This window comes from Dysidea avara, chromosome 3 (assembly GCF_963678975.1).
Source record: "Dysidea avara chromosome 3, odDysAvar1.4, whole genome shotgun sequence".
Classification (NCBI taxonomy): Eukaryota; Metazoa; Porifera; class Demospongiae; order Dictyoceratida; family Dysideidae; genus Dysidea; species Dysidea avara.
This window is the reverse complement of record NC_089274.1, coordinates 41,966,704-41,978,013: the sequence shown is the minus strand read 5'-3', so window position 1 is coordinate 41,978,013 and position 11,310 is coordinate 41,966,704. Positions and strand designations below refer to the sequence as shown.

Here is an 11,310-nt window from a genome sequence, read left to right as displayed (position 1 = left end):
GCTACACGTAGTTGCGTTTCGGTGGTTTGTAATCCGATTCTTCTGTACTACTGCAAGGACTTTCTATGATGATTATTCCAGCTACACACTGATTTTCAGCTCATTGCTCTAAGCGGTTTGCCTGATAGACACGAAAACTAATAGTATTTTTATTCATAAAAATCGATCGCGTAATTTTGACACAGGTTGGGTTTTGTGTCATATCTCCGTGGTCTTTATCCCGATTCCTTTCAAACCACAAAAAGGCACTCCTACGATGGTTGCTCCATCTACATAGCAATTTTCAACTGATTCCTCAAAGGAGTTTACCCTGTAGGCGTGACAGACCTTCGACCTTATTTTACGCAAATAATTGGTCATAACTCCGTGAATGTTCATCGGATTCTTACCAAAGTTGGTACAGAGATCCGCCTTATTGAGCCCTTTAAGTGTACCAAAGTTCAGCCCGATCCGAGCACGCATTCGTGTTTTATGGCGGATTTTGCGAAATGTGCGAAATGAAGAAGAAGGTAGTAGAAGAAAAAAACGAAGAAATTAAAACGAAATTTTGTTCACTCGTATCTCGGAAATGGCTGGAGCGATTTTCTTCAAATTTGGTGTGTAGACTCCCCTTGCTGGCCGGCACCTCTCTAGCAAATTTGGTTCCAATCGGATAAGGGATCACAGAGTTACATAGGTGTGAAAATTGCGTTTTCTTTCTTCCTGTTAATATACTCACGGGTGGCACGCCGGCTTCTACCACTCTGGCATGCTCACCTAATAGGTGAAGTAAGACAAACCTACATTCACCACATTACTTTTATACAGAGGCTTGCAAAAATCGATTGTGGGTTTAAATTGTGGGCAAAAAAAGAAATGATTGTGGGTTTCACTGGTTGTAGTGATACCACTTTAAACCAACCACTTTGTGGATGAATAAAGTTACCTAAGGTGCTAAAATAAACACTTAGACATATAGGTTGTGAATGTTTGAGGCATCTTTTCATGCAGTTGAAATGTACTCTGTAGAAAAACAATCCCCACATTACAAAAATGATTATTTAGTGATGCTTAGTAACTGAACTATGCAATGCTGACTCACTCAATTCTTTTTACTTCACAACAATGCCCCTAACTAAATCAACATGTTTAACTCAAACCCACAATGCAAAATTTAAGCAGCTCTAATTCAAACCCACAATGCAAAACTTTAAGCATCTCTATATAAACAACCAAAGGGAAATGATGCTTTGTAGCTGTCTCAGCATCAAAGGCAGTTGTGGTCAGGGCTATATCATGATATTGCCCTGACCACAGGGCGATATCTAGATATTGCCCTGTGGTCAGGGCAATGTGTGATATATAACCCTGTGATTTCCTTTGATCTGAGGTGTCAAAGTGGTATATATCTGATTATACCAGCCAAAATCCAGGCTATAAATCAAAAGCATAGTAATTATAGCTACCATCTGAAAGTTGTATACAGTACGATAGTAAATAACCACTCATCAGCAATGTTTGAATTTTCACATTTAGTCCTTTGTAGAAAGATGAAGTTTTAAAAAAGTAAACAACAACATGACAATAATTTTTAGTATTTGTGAGAGTGTTGGGATGGCTTTCACAGCTGCTTTTGCAACAGAGAAAGGTAAAAATGAGTTAGTTATACAGAAAAATTCTCTTCAGTATAGCTATAAAGAAGGTGAAAATTATAATGACAAGTCTCTTCACAAAAGGGACTCCATGTAAATTTACAGAAGCACAACAAATAGCCTGCATGACATGACTAGTGTGTATATGTATGCATGAACTGTGACCATTGCATTGTTATGTATAATAATGTTTGAAGTTTAGCTATCCTCATTGTGCAGATTATCTCGTGATGAGACATTATCCAACTCATAATCTTTCAAGTCATCAGTACTCTTGGCTGTATCATCTTCACTTAACTGGCCACTTCTTAACTATTAACAGCAAAGGAGATGTGTGATCAGGTATGAAAAGTGTAGTGCAATGTCAGGATATTATGGCATACTAGTAATTTTTTTTAACGTTGGTTGTCATGTCATTTATAACTGTTTTTAGAGTGTGAATGGTGGCTGAAGCTGGGAACATAAAGTATTTGTTTTACTACAGGATTTGTTAAGTAAAAAAGCAAATGTGAGACAATCTGAAGTGATTGTGCTTCTGCATAATTGTTAGGTCATACATGGTGCCATGTTGCTTACATGGTTGTGATATACAATTTTGTGATAGGTATAGAAATAAATATGTAAAAGATAATTTGGCATATTTTTGTGAAATTTCTGAAACAATCAGAACATGTAACCTATCACTATTTTCATGAGGCTGTCATCACTTGGGAGAAATTTTCACTTATACAGTGTTAAAAAATTTTTGTGCATATGCCCAATTTTAATATGTGGAAATATTATACGCTTGATATTGACATGTGTTATGCTCAACACTATACCAACATGTTTTGATGGTATTTATACCATACATAATGTTTTATAAATACACTAGTTCAACTAGTTTAGTAGAGATGGACATTTTTAATTGCAAGATGGATTATAAACCTATATCACTATACTATTTGTATTTTTCTCAATGTATGCTCATACCTTTTGTAGTTGCCTGGTTAGTGTTTTGATTTCCACATTTAAACTTTCTATTGTCTTCTTGTATCTATCCTCAGGTAAGTCAACGCTGGTCTTTGCATTAGTGTTGTTATTCTCATAAACTTCTCTCGCATTATAAACCTTGTACATCTGTAGCATGAGGTAATATTACTCTCAATACTTAGCAAGTAATTGGTTACCTTTGGAACAAAAAGTAATGCCAATATCACTGTTGTAGTCAACAGCATCATTATTCCAGCCACCCCATACTGCACATTTGGGAAGTTTTCCAGCAAAAATCCAATTGGAGTAAGAGTTATTGATACTATAACTGCTCCATAAACTGACATTGCAATAAATCAAGACTCATTTAATGCCGAGTATTTCACTTTACATGTCTCAAAGGCAAGAAATAACCCAACTAATACGACAAATCCTTTATATCCAAAAAGTATTAGTAGCCAAACTACCGACTGATCAGATGTGCAGACCCTAACTATTTGAGGCAAATCAACACCCTAAATGAAAACAACAAAATAGAATATTCCATTCACTACACAGTACCAACATTTTTTTCTTTCGATTTCTTCTTCTTCCCTTCTTAACACAGCACTTGAGATCACTGTTGATGGTAACATTATTATAGTGTCTATTAGAACAAGTACTGCAACAATTGCAAACAGGTATATGCCTTTGACTGCCTATAGAATTAATATTATAAGCAGCCATAGTGTACGTTTTAATTTCATACTCACAAATTTGGAAGTGTGTCCGGCTAGTTTAAAGATGTAATATATCCGCCATGCTTTGGCAAAGATAGTTCCAAACAACAAACTAAACCCAAATGCTACTAGCCAAATTTTTGTCTGACACAGATGATCTACTGTTGAAGATGATGCCACATTTTCATCCACTCCAAACAAAATCACTGTTATGTAAAATATAACTGCTCCAGCTATAATCATCACATTGACATATGGACTGGTAAGCTTCACTAGCCTAAATGTGTGAATGATTAACCATACATGGTACAGAGTAACATACTCTATATCTTTACACCATAAGTTGAACAGTAAACAGGCTGCAGCAAAGAATACTCCAAACAGAGCCAACGCAGTATAAAAAACAAACAATGGTAGGTCAATATGAATGTATTCTTCATCCACAGTAATCCCACCTGTACAAATAGATAATACAGCCTAGTAACACAAACTTCACATGACAATGTTTGCATGAACTATCTACATAAGATCAAGCATACTGACTTATAAAGCTTTCAATGGAAATGTCATACGTTTAAATAGTTAATCAAAATCAATAAAGCATGAGTTGCTCTTCTATTTTCTGGTTGGAAACCAGTCAGCAAATTTTCTAGGATCATGTACCCCTGTTACTGTGCATCATGTGAAGTTTCAAACCATCAGTCCACATGCCTGCATTATAGCTAGTTACATTGATTTCCTGACCTGCACAAGGTTCCAATTATGAGATAGTTCAGCAACTGGCTCTGTAGCTACAGAGCAATCTGATCCAATTAACATAATTTGATTTTCAGAAGATGATAAAAATATTTGGTCAATGAAACTACGCAAGCTAACTGCTCCCAGACGCTGCAGTTGGAAAAGTATAACATGTTAAAACTTGCTGGTTTTAGCTATAGCTAGTCAATAACAAATATAGCTACTACCTCACCTTTGAATCATTGAGTGTGACTTCAAATGCATATCGTAGTGACGGGTCATTGTTGACTGTCTGCAATGCCAAATGAAAGGCCACCAAACTCCCTGTAAAATCCAGATCTCCCTTTTGAGAGATTAGCGCCCCAAGACGAAGAGTTTCTTTTGCATGCGCATTCGTGAACCACAAACACATGAAAACAAGAACAACATTTCCAACCATCGTCTTTCTACGTCACGTACTATACCAAGTACACAGCTTCAACTGATACAGTACAGCCAATGAAATTTACTCTTTGTGGAATTCAAACCTGCGCATGCGCACGTAGACTAGGAAATATTGACTGTCTTTATATAATTATCCCTCTCTCTACTGGTTGATTTTATCAATAACCGGCACACCATTATATTGATGTGTCGGTTACAGATAAAATTAACCAATAGAGAAAGCTGACCACCCACTCCAAGTTAAGGTACATATATTTAGTTAGGGTGCTATGGACCTTTTTTGTGCATAAGAGCATGAAACTTGCCACATAGTTTGTATGTATCATAAAGATTACTTATTGATAGAGAGCCACCTCAGATTTGACCTTTGGTGACCTTTACACCCAATTTATGCTTTAAAATGGTCTGTTTTCATCTATCTCACCTATAAATGGTTCAATATTCACAAACTTGGTGCCAAATTAATGCTCTTGCTCTGAAGAGTACCCTAACATTTAAAGAAAGTCCATAACTTTTACTATTGCAAAGTTATAGCCATTTATAGGAGCAAAAAGTAGCCCTATTTTTCCACATCATGCAATATGGTACTTATACATAGTGCAGATTTGTATTTCCAACATAATTATTAGATGTTGAGTTTGATATGTGATATCATTTATAATTGTAAGGTGGAACCTGTCATATAGTGATCACCTGTGTTAAGAGACCACATTTCTATAAAAGTTAACTTCAAGACGAAGAATGTACATTGTACAGTAAAACGCACTTAGTCTACATACTTGTCAACGTAAGATATAACGCTTGGTTAAAACGGTGCTAATGCCTATGGAATATAAAATGTACAGCATAAATAGTCACACTACTTTAATTTTGGACAAATGTCTTGATTTTAAAACCTGCACCATGACCACTACTAGGCATGAGGCTATTATGCTCCAAAAATTGAGCATTATGCTTTTGAGCAGTGCTCAAAAAATCACCTATTATGCTTTTGAGAATTGCCCATTATTCCCAAAATTATGCCACCATAATTGGCTAATAATGCCATTTCATTGCTGTATCAGGCCATTTTCATTGATGTTTAAGCTTCAAATAGTCTTGAATTCTTTAGCTGGTTGCTGTATTAGAGTATTTCATTTCAATGTGACTGCTTTATTAGAGTAACTAATACCCATCCAAAAACAGCTTATAGCTGTAAAAAAGTGCACGTCCAAGTAAAGCAGAGTTAACTGCGACAAAAAGTAATGATGTCATAATGCGGCCATGTACGAGGTGTGCAAGTTGCAAAATTCATATTAGCTAATCAGATAATACAATGTTATTGTTAAAGTGTTAATGAGAACTATGTGATGCTGCTAGTTTATAAGTGTGTGAGCATCTTCATAAATGCCACAAGCCGTCTAGTCTTGAATCAGAGCAACTTCCAAGTTAGTGTAAACATGTACCATATCAAGCCAAACCACTCTGAAATGGGCTTGATAGGGATGTCGGAGTTCACTCAAATTACCCAGTATAAACAGTTGTGACCCAGCCACTCAATGTGGCAAAATGAAGATATGGTAAAATGGTGACTGTATCGATGAAGCGAAGCAATAGCAAGGTATTAAGGTGACAATTTGGAAGAACAGCCTTGAGAACAACATGAGGGCTCAAAACTAAACATGTACGCATATGAATAAACAGTTAATCACTTAAGAGGTTGTTGCCAACATTTAAGACTCTCTATCAACCTGACAATAATAGGACCTGGAGCAGTAATCCTTCAACTCCATCAACCACCTCTATTTTGATGAAAATTATGATTCTTTTTGTCAAGTTTTTTTTGCTGATCAGAATGGGCCAAGTCTTTATAGTATAAAAGTGGTTCACCTAGAGCGATTTGTAATATAAACAGGCTGTAAGGACACTGTATATTATAATGATACTACAGTACAGTAAACAGGCGGGTTGGTGTACATAACCTACGTATGACAAATGATTCGTCTACTTACATATCTACACGGAACACACACGTATACATTAAAGATCACAACTACAGTATACTTACTGATCTCCTAGACCACTTTGGAACTGAACAGGTATACAAACCTATTGGAATAAATAAGGAATTACAAAAGCATTGACAAGACATAACATGGATACTTGTGGTAAAAATATTTTGTTGCTTGCTCATCGGACCATAAATTTTTGTATGTGAAATATCCTTAACTGTCAAACTATAACTGGCTGCACTGTTTCTGCATTGGAAACATTGCTCAACTCCTGGCTATGGTCTGTCTCTCATGGGTTGTAAACAGTGGTCACAGATATGAATACTATACACACTAGACAAGTACATTAAAAATTATTAATATAAAAATGAAGTAGGGATTTGAGTGATAAAAAATAATGAAACAAGAGATGAATGATGGCATTACAACATAGCTCTGGGAAAAACCCTGCATTGGCATGTTATCACTCACACCCATCATTTTGTAATTATGTATACATAAAAACTAATCCTAATATTACCCTTCCACAAGAACCAGTAATAGGATACCTTTATTGGCTCACTACCTGAGACCCACATTCATTTATGCATGCAAAAAGTTCATATATGAAAAAGTGCATGATTTGGTAATTTTGGGGGCTACGCCGCTATACTAAATTGCACTTTCTAAATCTGATCTGGAATCTGTGGTATTCATCATGTGTTTCGATTATATATGGCCCTGTAATGCCCAATTTAAATGTATAGGGAAATTGCTACATTGAATGTTTAGGTCATTATAGCGGCGTAGCCCCCAAAATTAGCCAAATCACATACTTTTTCATAAAAGCATGAAACTTTCCACATAAATAGTATCTAATCCAAAACAGCCAAGCTGTAAAAAAGGAGTGCGCGGCCCTCAAAAAGGCTATGATGAAAAAAGATGTGAAATCCAAGGTGGCGGCCAAGAAATGGCTGTGATGGAAGGTTAATGGTAAAAATTTTAATAATGATAATTCAGGTGAATTTGGTGCCGATTGGTTTTGGCACATAATACCATACCTGTTTCACTGCCCATACAAAAGTCTCAATAGTAGCAGTGAAATTTATCCCGTATTTCACTGACAGCAGTGAAAAAGTTGTAATTGCAATTTCATTGGCTAGAATTTATGTTAACAATGTAGCGCCAATTAGTGTCGACGCGTGCTTAGTACATAGTGACAAATTGCGTACATGGCAACGCTAATGCACAGCATGCGTATAGTGAGTATGGTATTAACTGGGAATAGCATGGGTAGCAGTGAAATTTGGGATAAATACCACTCTTGTTGTATTGGAAATGGTAAATTTCACTCGGCTTCGCCTCGTGAAATTTATCCCCATTTCCAATACAACACTCGTGATATTTATCCCAAATTTCACTGCTACCCATGCTATTACTAGTACAAATTCACCTGAATTGTCGTTATTAAATTTTTTTTACCATTAACCTACCATCACAGCCATTTCTTGGCTGCCACCTTGGATTTCACATCTTTTTTCACCATAGTCATTTTGAGGGCCGTGCTCTTTTTTTACAGCTTGGCTGTTTTGGATTAGATTTCACTTCTTTTTGTATTTGTATACCCCAAAGCCAGCTTAGGCCGGCTTTGGGGCTTTTTAAACCTATCTTTTTTTCTTTACCACAGGAAGAAGAAAAGATGAAGCAGATGTTAAATACTTTAAATATTTCTGATTTTATCAATAAATGTACAAATTATATATATATATATATATATATATATATATATATAATACATATATTTATTACAGAACTCTGGTTTCTTTGTAACTGAATACTCTACAAGGTGACTTCTTCTAGCTGATCTATCTACAGGGTGACTTGTTTGTAGCTGAAGTCTTTACAAGGTAATTTGTTTGCAGCTGAACTCTCTACATGGTGGTTTCTTTGTAGCTGAACTCTCTACAGGTGTCTCTACATGTTGGTTTCTTTGTAACTGAACTCTCTACAGGGTGATTTGTTTGTAGCCGAACATTCCACAAGGTAATTTCTTCTACCTGATCTCTGTACAGGGTGAATTGTTTGTAACTGAACTCTCTACAAGGTAACTTCTTCTAGCTGATCTCTCTACAGGGTCACTTTTTTGTAGTTGAACTCTCTACATGATGGTTTCTTTGTAGCTGAACTCTCTACAAGATAACTTCTTCTAGCTGATGTCTCTACAGGGTCACTTGTTTGTAGTTGAACTTTCTACATGATGATTTCTTTGTAGCTGAACTCTCTACAAGGTAACTTCTTCTAGCTGATGTCTCTACAGGGTCACTAGTTTGTAGCTGAACTCTCTACATGGTGGTTTCTTTGTAACTGAACTCTCTACAAGGTAACTTCTTCTAGCTGATCTTTCTACAGGGTGATTTGTAGCTGAACTCTCTACAGGTAACTGATCTCTGTACAGGGTGAATTGTTTATAGCTGAACTCTCTACCAGGTAACTTCTTCTAGCTGATCTCTGTACAGGGTGATTTGTTTGTAGCTGAAGTCTCTACAGGTGATATGTTTACAGCTAAACTCTCTACATGATGGTTTCTTTGTAGCTGAACTCTCTACAAGGTAAGATCTTATAGCTGATCTCTCTACAGGGTGAATTGCTTGTAGCTGAACTCTCTACAGGGCGATTTGTTTGTAGCTTAACTCTCTACATAGTTGTTTCTTTGTAGCTGAACTCTCTAAAAGGTGACTTCTTCTAGCTGAACTATCTCTTTCCGTAGTTGAATTCCCTACAAGGTAACTTCTTCTAGCTGATCTCTGTACAGGATGAATTGTTTGTAGTTGAACTCTCTACAGGGTGATTTGTTTGTAGCTGATCTCTATACAGCTTACTTGTTTCTAGTTGATCTCTTGTATTCTCTTCAAGGTGACTGCTCTATTAGGATGACTACTCTATTAGAGTATCTCGATCTCGCACTTGCTACACCAAGTTAGATTTCGTGTTATAACTCCGTGGCTTTAAGTCTGATTCTTCTACATCATTGAAGAACCCTTCTAAGATGATTACTCCATCTGTACAGTGATTTTCAAAGCATTAGCATTACCCCAAGCGGTTTTTCTGGTAGGTGTGGGAAGTAGTCGTTAGCTAATCTTTGTGTAATTGTTACACACTGTTGGTTTTTTGTTGTTGTACCTTCCTGGTTTTTAGTCTTTCAAACCACAAAAGGTTTGAGGTTCAATAGTTAACCTATTCACTCATCGATTTTCAGCTTCTTTCCATAAGCGGTTTACCCTGTAGGCATGACAACATATTGGTGTTATTTTTCATGAATAATTGCTAATAACTCTTTGCCTGTTTATCGTATTCCAGCCACAGTTGGTACTGAGATGTGCCTTTATACCCCCCTTCTGTGTGCCAATTTTCAAGGCAATCGGATATGGCGTTCACGTTTTATAGCAGTGTTTGTAAGTGTGCAAAAAGAGAAAGAAAATAAGAAGAAAAAAAAAAACGAAGATACTAAGCCAATGTTTGAAGTCGCAAATCTCAGGAACGCTTGAAGCGATTTCGCTCAAATTTGGTATGTGGAGTACTAAAGTTGGCGGGCGTGTCCACAGCAAAAATCGTCTTGTTTCATCCAGGCAGCACGGAGCTACGGAGGTGTGAAAATTGTGTTTTCGTTCTTCCTGTCAATATACTCATGGGTGTTGCGTGCCGGCTTCTTGGGCCGCACAACACACTACCGTGTGTCTTGATTTTTCATGACATGCATTTTTGATATAGTGCCATCGCAGAGTTGACCTTTGTGGTGACCTTTATGGCCATTTTTGCCCAGAAATTTGATCATTTCTGTCTTTATCTCCATGAGGCATTAATTGGCATGCTAAAACATGGTACCAAAGTAAAGGTCTTGTTGAACGAAGCAACTTGGCTTTTAATAGGTAATTCCATCTTGAAGTTATGACTGTTTTTATTATCTAAAAAATTCTCTGAGTTTACCTGCCCTTGGGGTGTAAATTACCCATGGGGAGGTAAATTATCTCAAAAGTCATGGGTAATGTAAATGATCATAACTTTGGAATAAAACTACCTATTAACTTCAAATAAAAACTAAGTTGTTTCATTCAAAAAAGATCTATATATTGGTACTATGTTTTAGTGAGTTGATTAATGCCTCATGGAAATAAAGACAAAACTGATCAAATTTCTGGGCAAAAACGGCCATAAAAGTCACCTAAGGTCAAATCTGTGATGGCACTATATCAAAAAAAATTATGTCTTGGGGATTACAACTTATGTGGAATAAAGTTTCATGTGTTTATGAAAAAGTACACGATTTTTGCGTTGTGCCGCTATACTATATACCAAAATTCCCCTGGCATCATTGTACTTGTAGACAATATCCTCCACACATATCACACCCTGAAAACTACAAGTTTGATGGTCACAAGGTAGGTGGTACACAACTAATAATGTCCTTTTGCTTAATACAAAATGTATTGGACATGCCTGTACTAGCTGGCAATTTTGCCATAGCAAATCTCCACAAACTTCTTCATAATTATGTGCATCAGATAAAATAGTATATATTTCAATCAAATATAGCAGTGGTTTTCAAATATTGCTGTCTTGGAATATTGTTGTCTTGGATATTATGCGGCACATAGCTACCTTGAAGGGTACACAAAAGGAGTACCCTTTGTACTATCCAGCCCACTGCTAGGGGCACAATTCAGCGTTGAAACCAGGTCGGGTCATCTGGGTCACATTTTCAGCAGGTCATCTGGGTCACATTTTCTGCGGGTCATCTGGGTCCGACCCGGTTTACAAATTATCCGGGTCTGACCCAGA

At 36.6% G+C, this 11,310-nt stretch overlaps 2 protein-coding genes across 2 annotated transcripts; both read right to left on the bottom strand.

Moving 5' to 3' along the window:
• Positions 1 to 1,677: 1,677 nt before the first annotated feature.
• LOC136251033 (gamma-aminobutyric acid type B receptor subunit 2-like) lies at positions 1,678 to 2,955 on the bottom strand. The gene is made up of 3 exons (XM_066043414.1): positions 2,801 to 2,955; positions 2,604 to 2,750; positions 1,678 to 1,943 (listed from the first exon to the last, which is right to left on the bottom strand). The coding sequence occupies exons 1-3, from the start codon at positions 2,948 to 2,950 to the stop codon at positions 1,830 to 1,832; spliced, it is 411 nt and encodes a 136-aa protein (XP_065899486.1). The 5' UTR covers positions 2,951 to 2,955; the 3' UTR covers positions 1,678 to 1,829.
• Positions 2,956 to 2,978: 23 nt separating this feature from the next.
• On the bottom strand, positions 2,979 to 4,082 carry LOC136248522 (gamma-aminobutyric acid type B receptor subunit 2-like; the record flags this gene model as incomplete). The annotated part of the gene is made up of 5 exons (XM_066040296.1): positions 2,979 to 3,118; positions 3,169 to 3,301; positions 3,356 to 3,599; positions 3,645 to 3,777; positions 4,067 to 4,082. Coding segments are annotated over 5 exons (534 nt in total), but the record flags the coding sequence as incomplete, so codon positions are not given.
• Positions 4,083 to 11,310: the final 7,228 nt, after the last annotated feature.

What these genes read in the sequence shown, in the direction of transcription:
- LOC136251033 (XM_066043414.1), bottom strand. Translation starts at nt 2,950, where the DNA reads ATGTCAGTTTATGGAGCAGTTATAGTATCAATAACTCTTACTCCAATT. An exon ending in CATTACTTTTTGTTCCAAAG is followed by an intron (nt 2,751 to 2,800) that starts GTAACCAATTAC and finishes CTCATGCTACAG; the next exon opens with ATGTACAAGGTTTATAATGC. An exon ending in TAACCAGGCAACTACAAAAG is followed by an intron (nt 1,944 to 2,603) that starts GTATGAGCATAC and finishes TGCTGTTAATAG; the next exon opens with TTAAGAAGTGGCCAGTTAAG.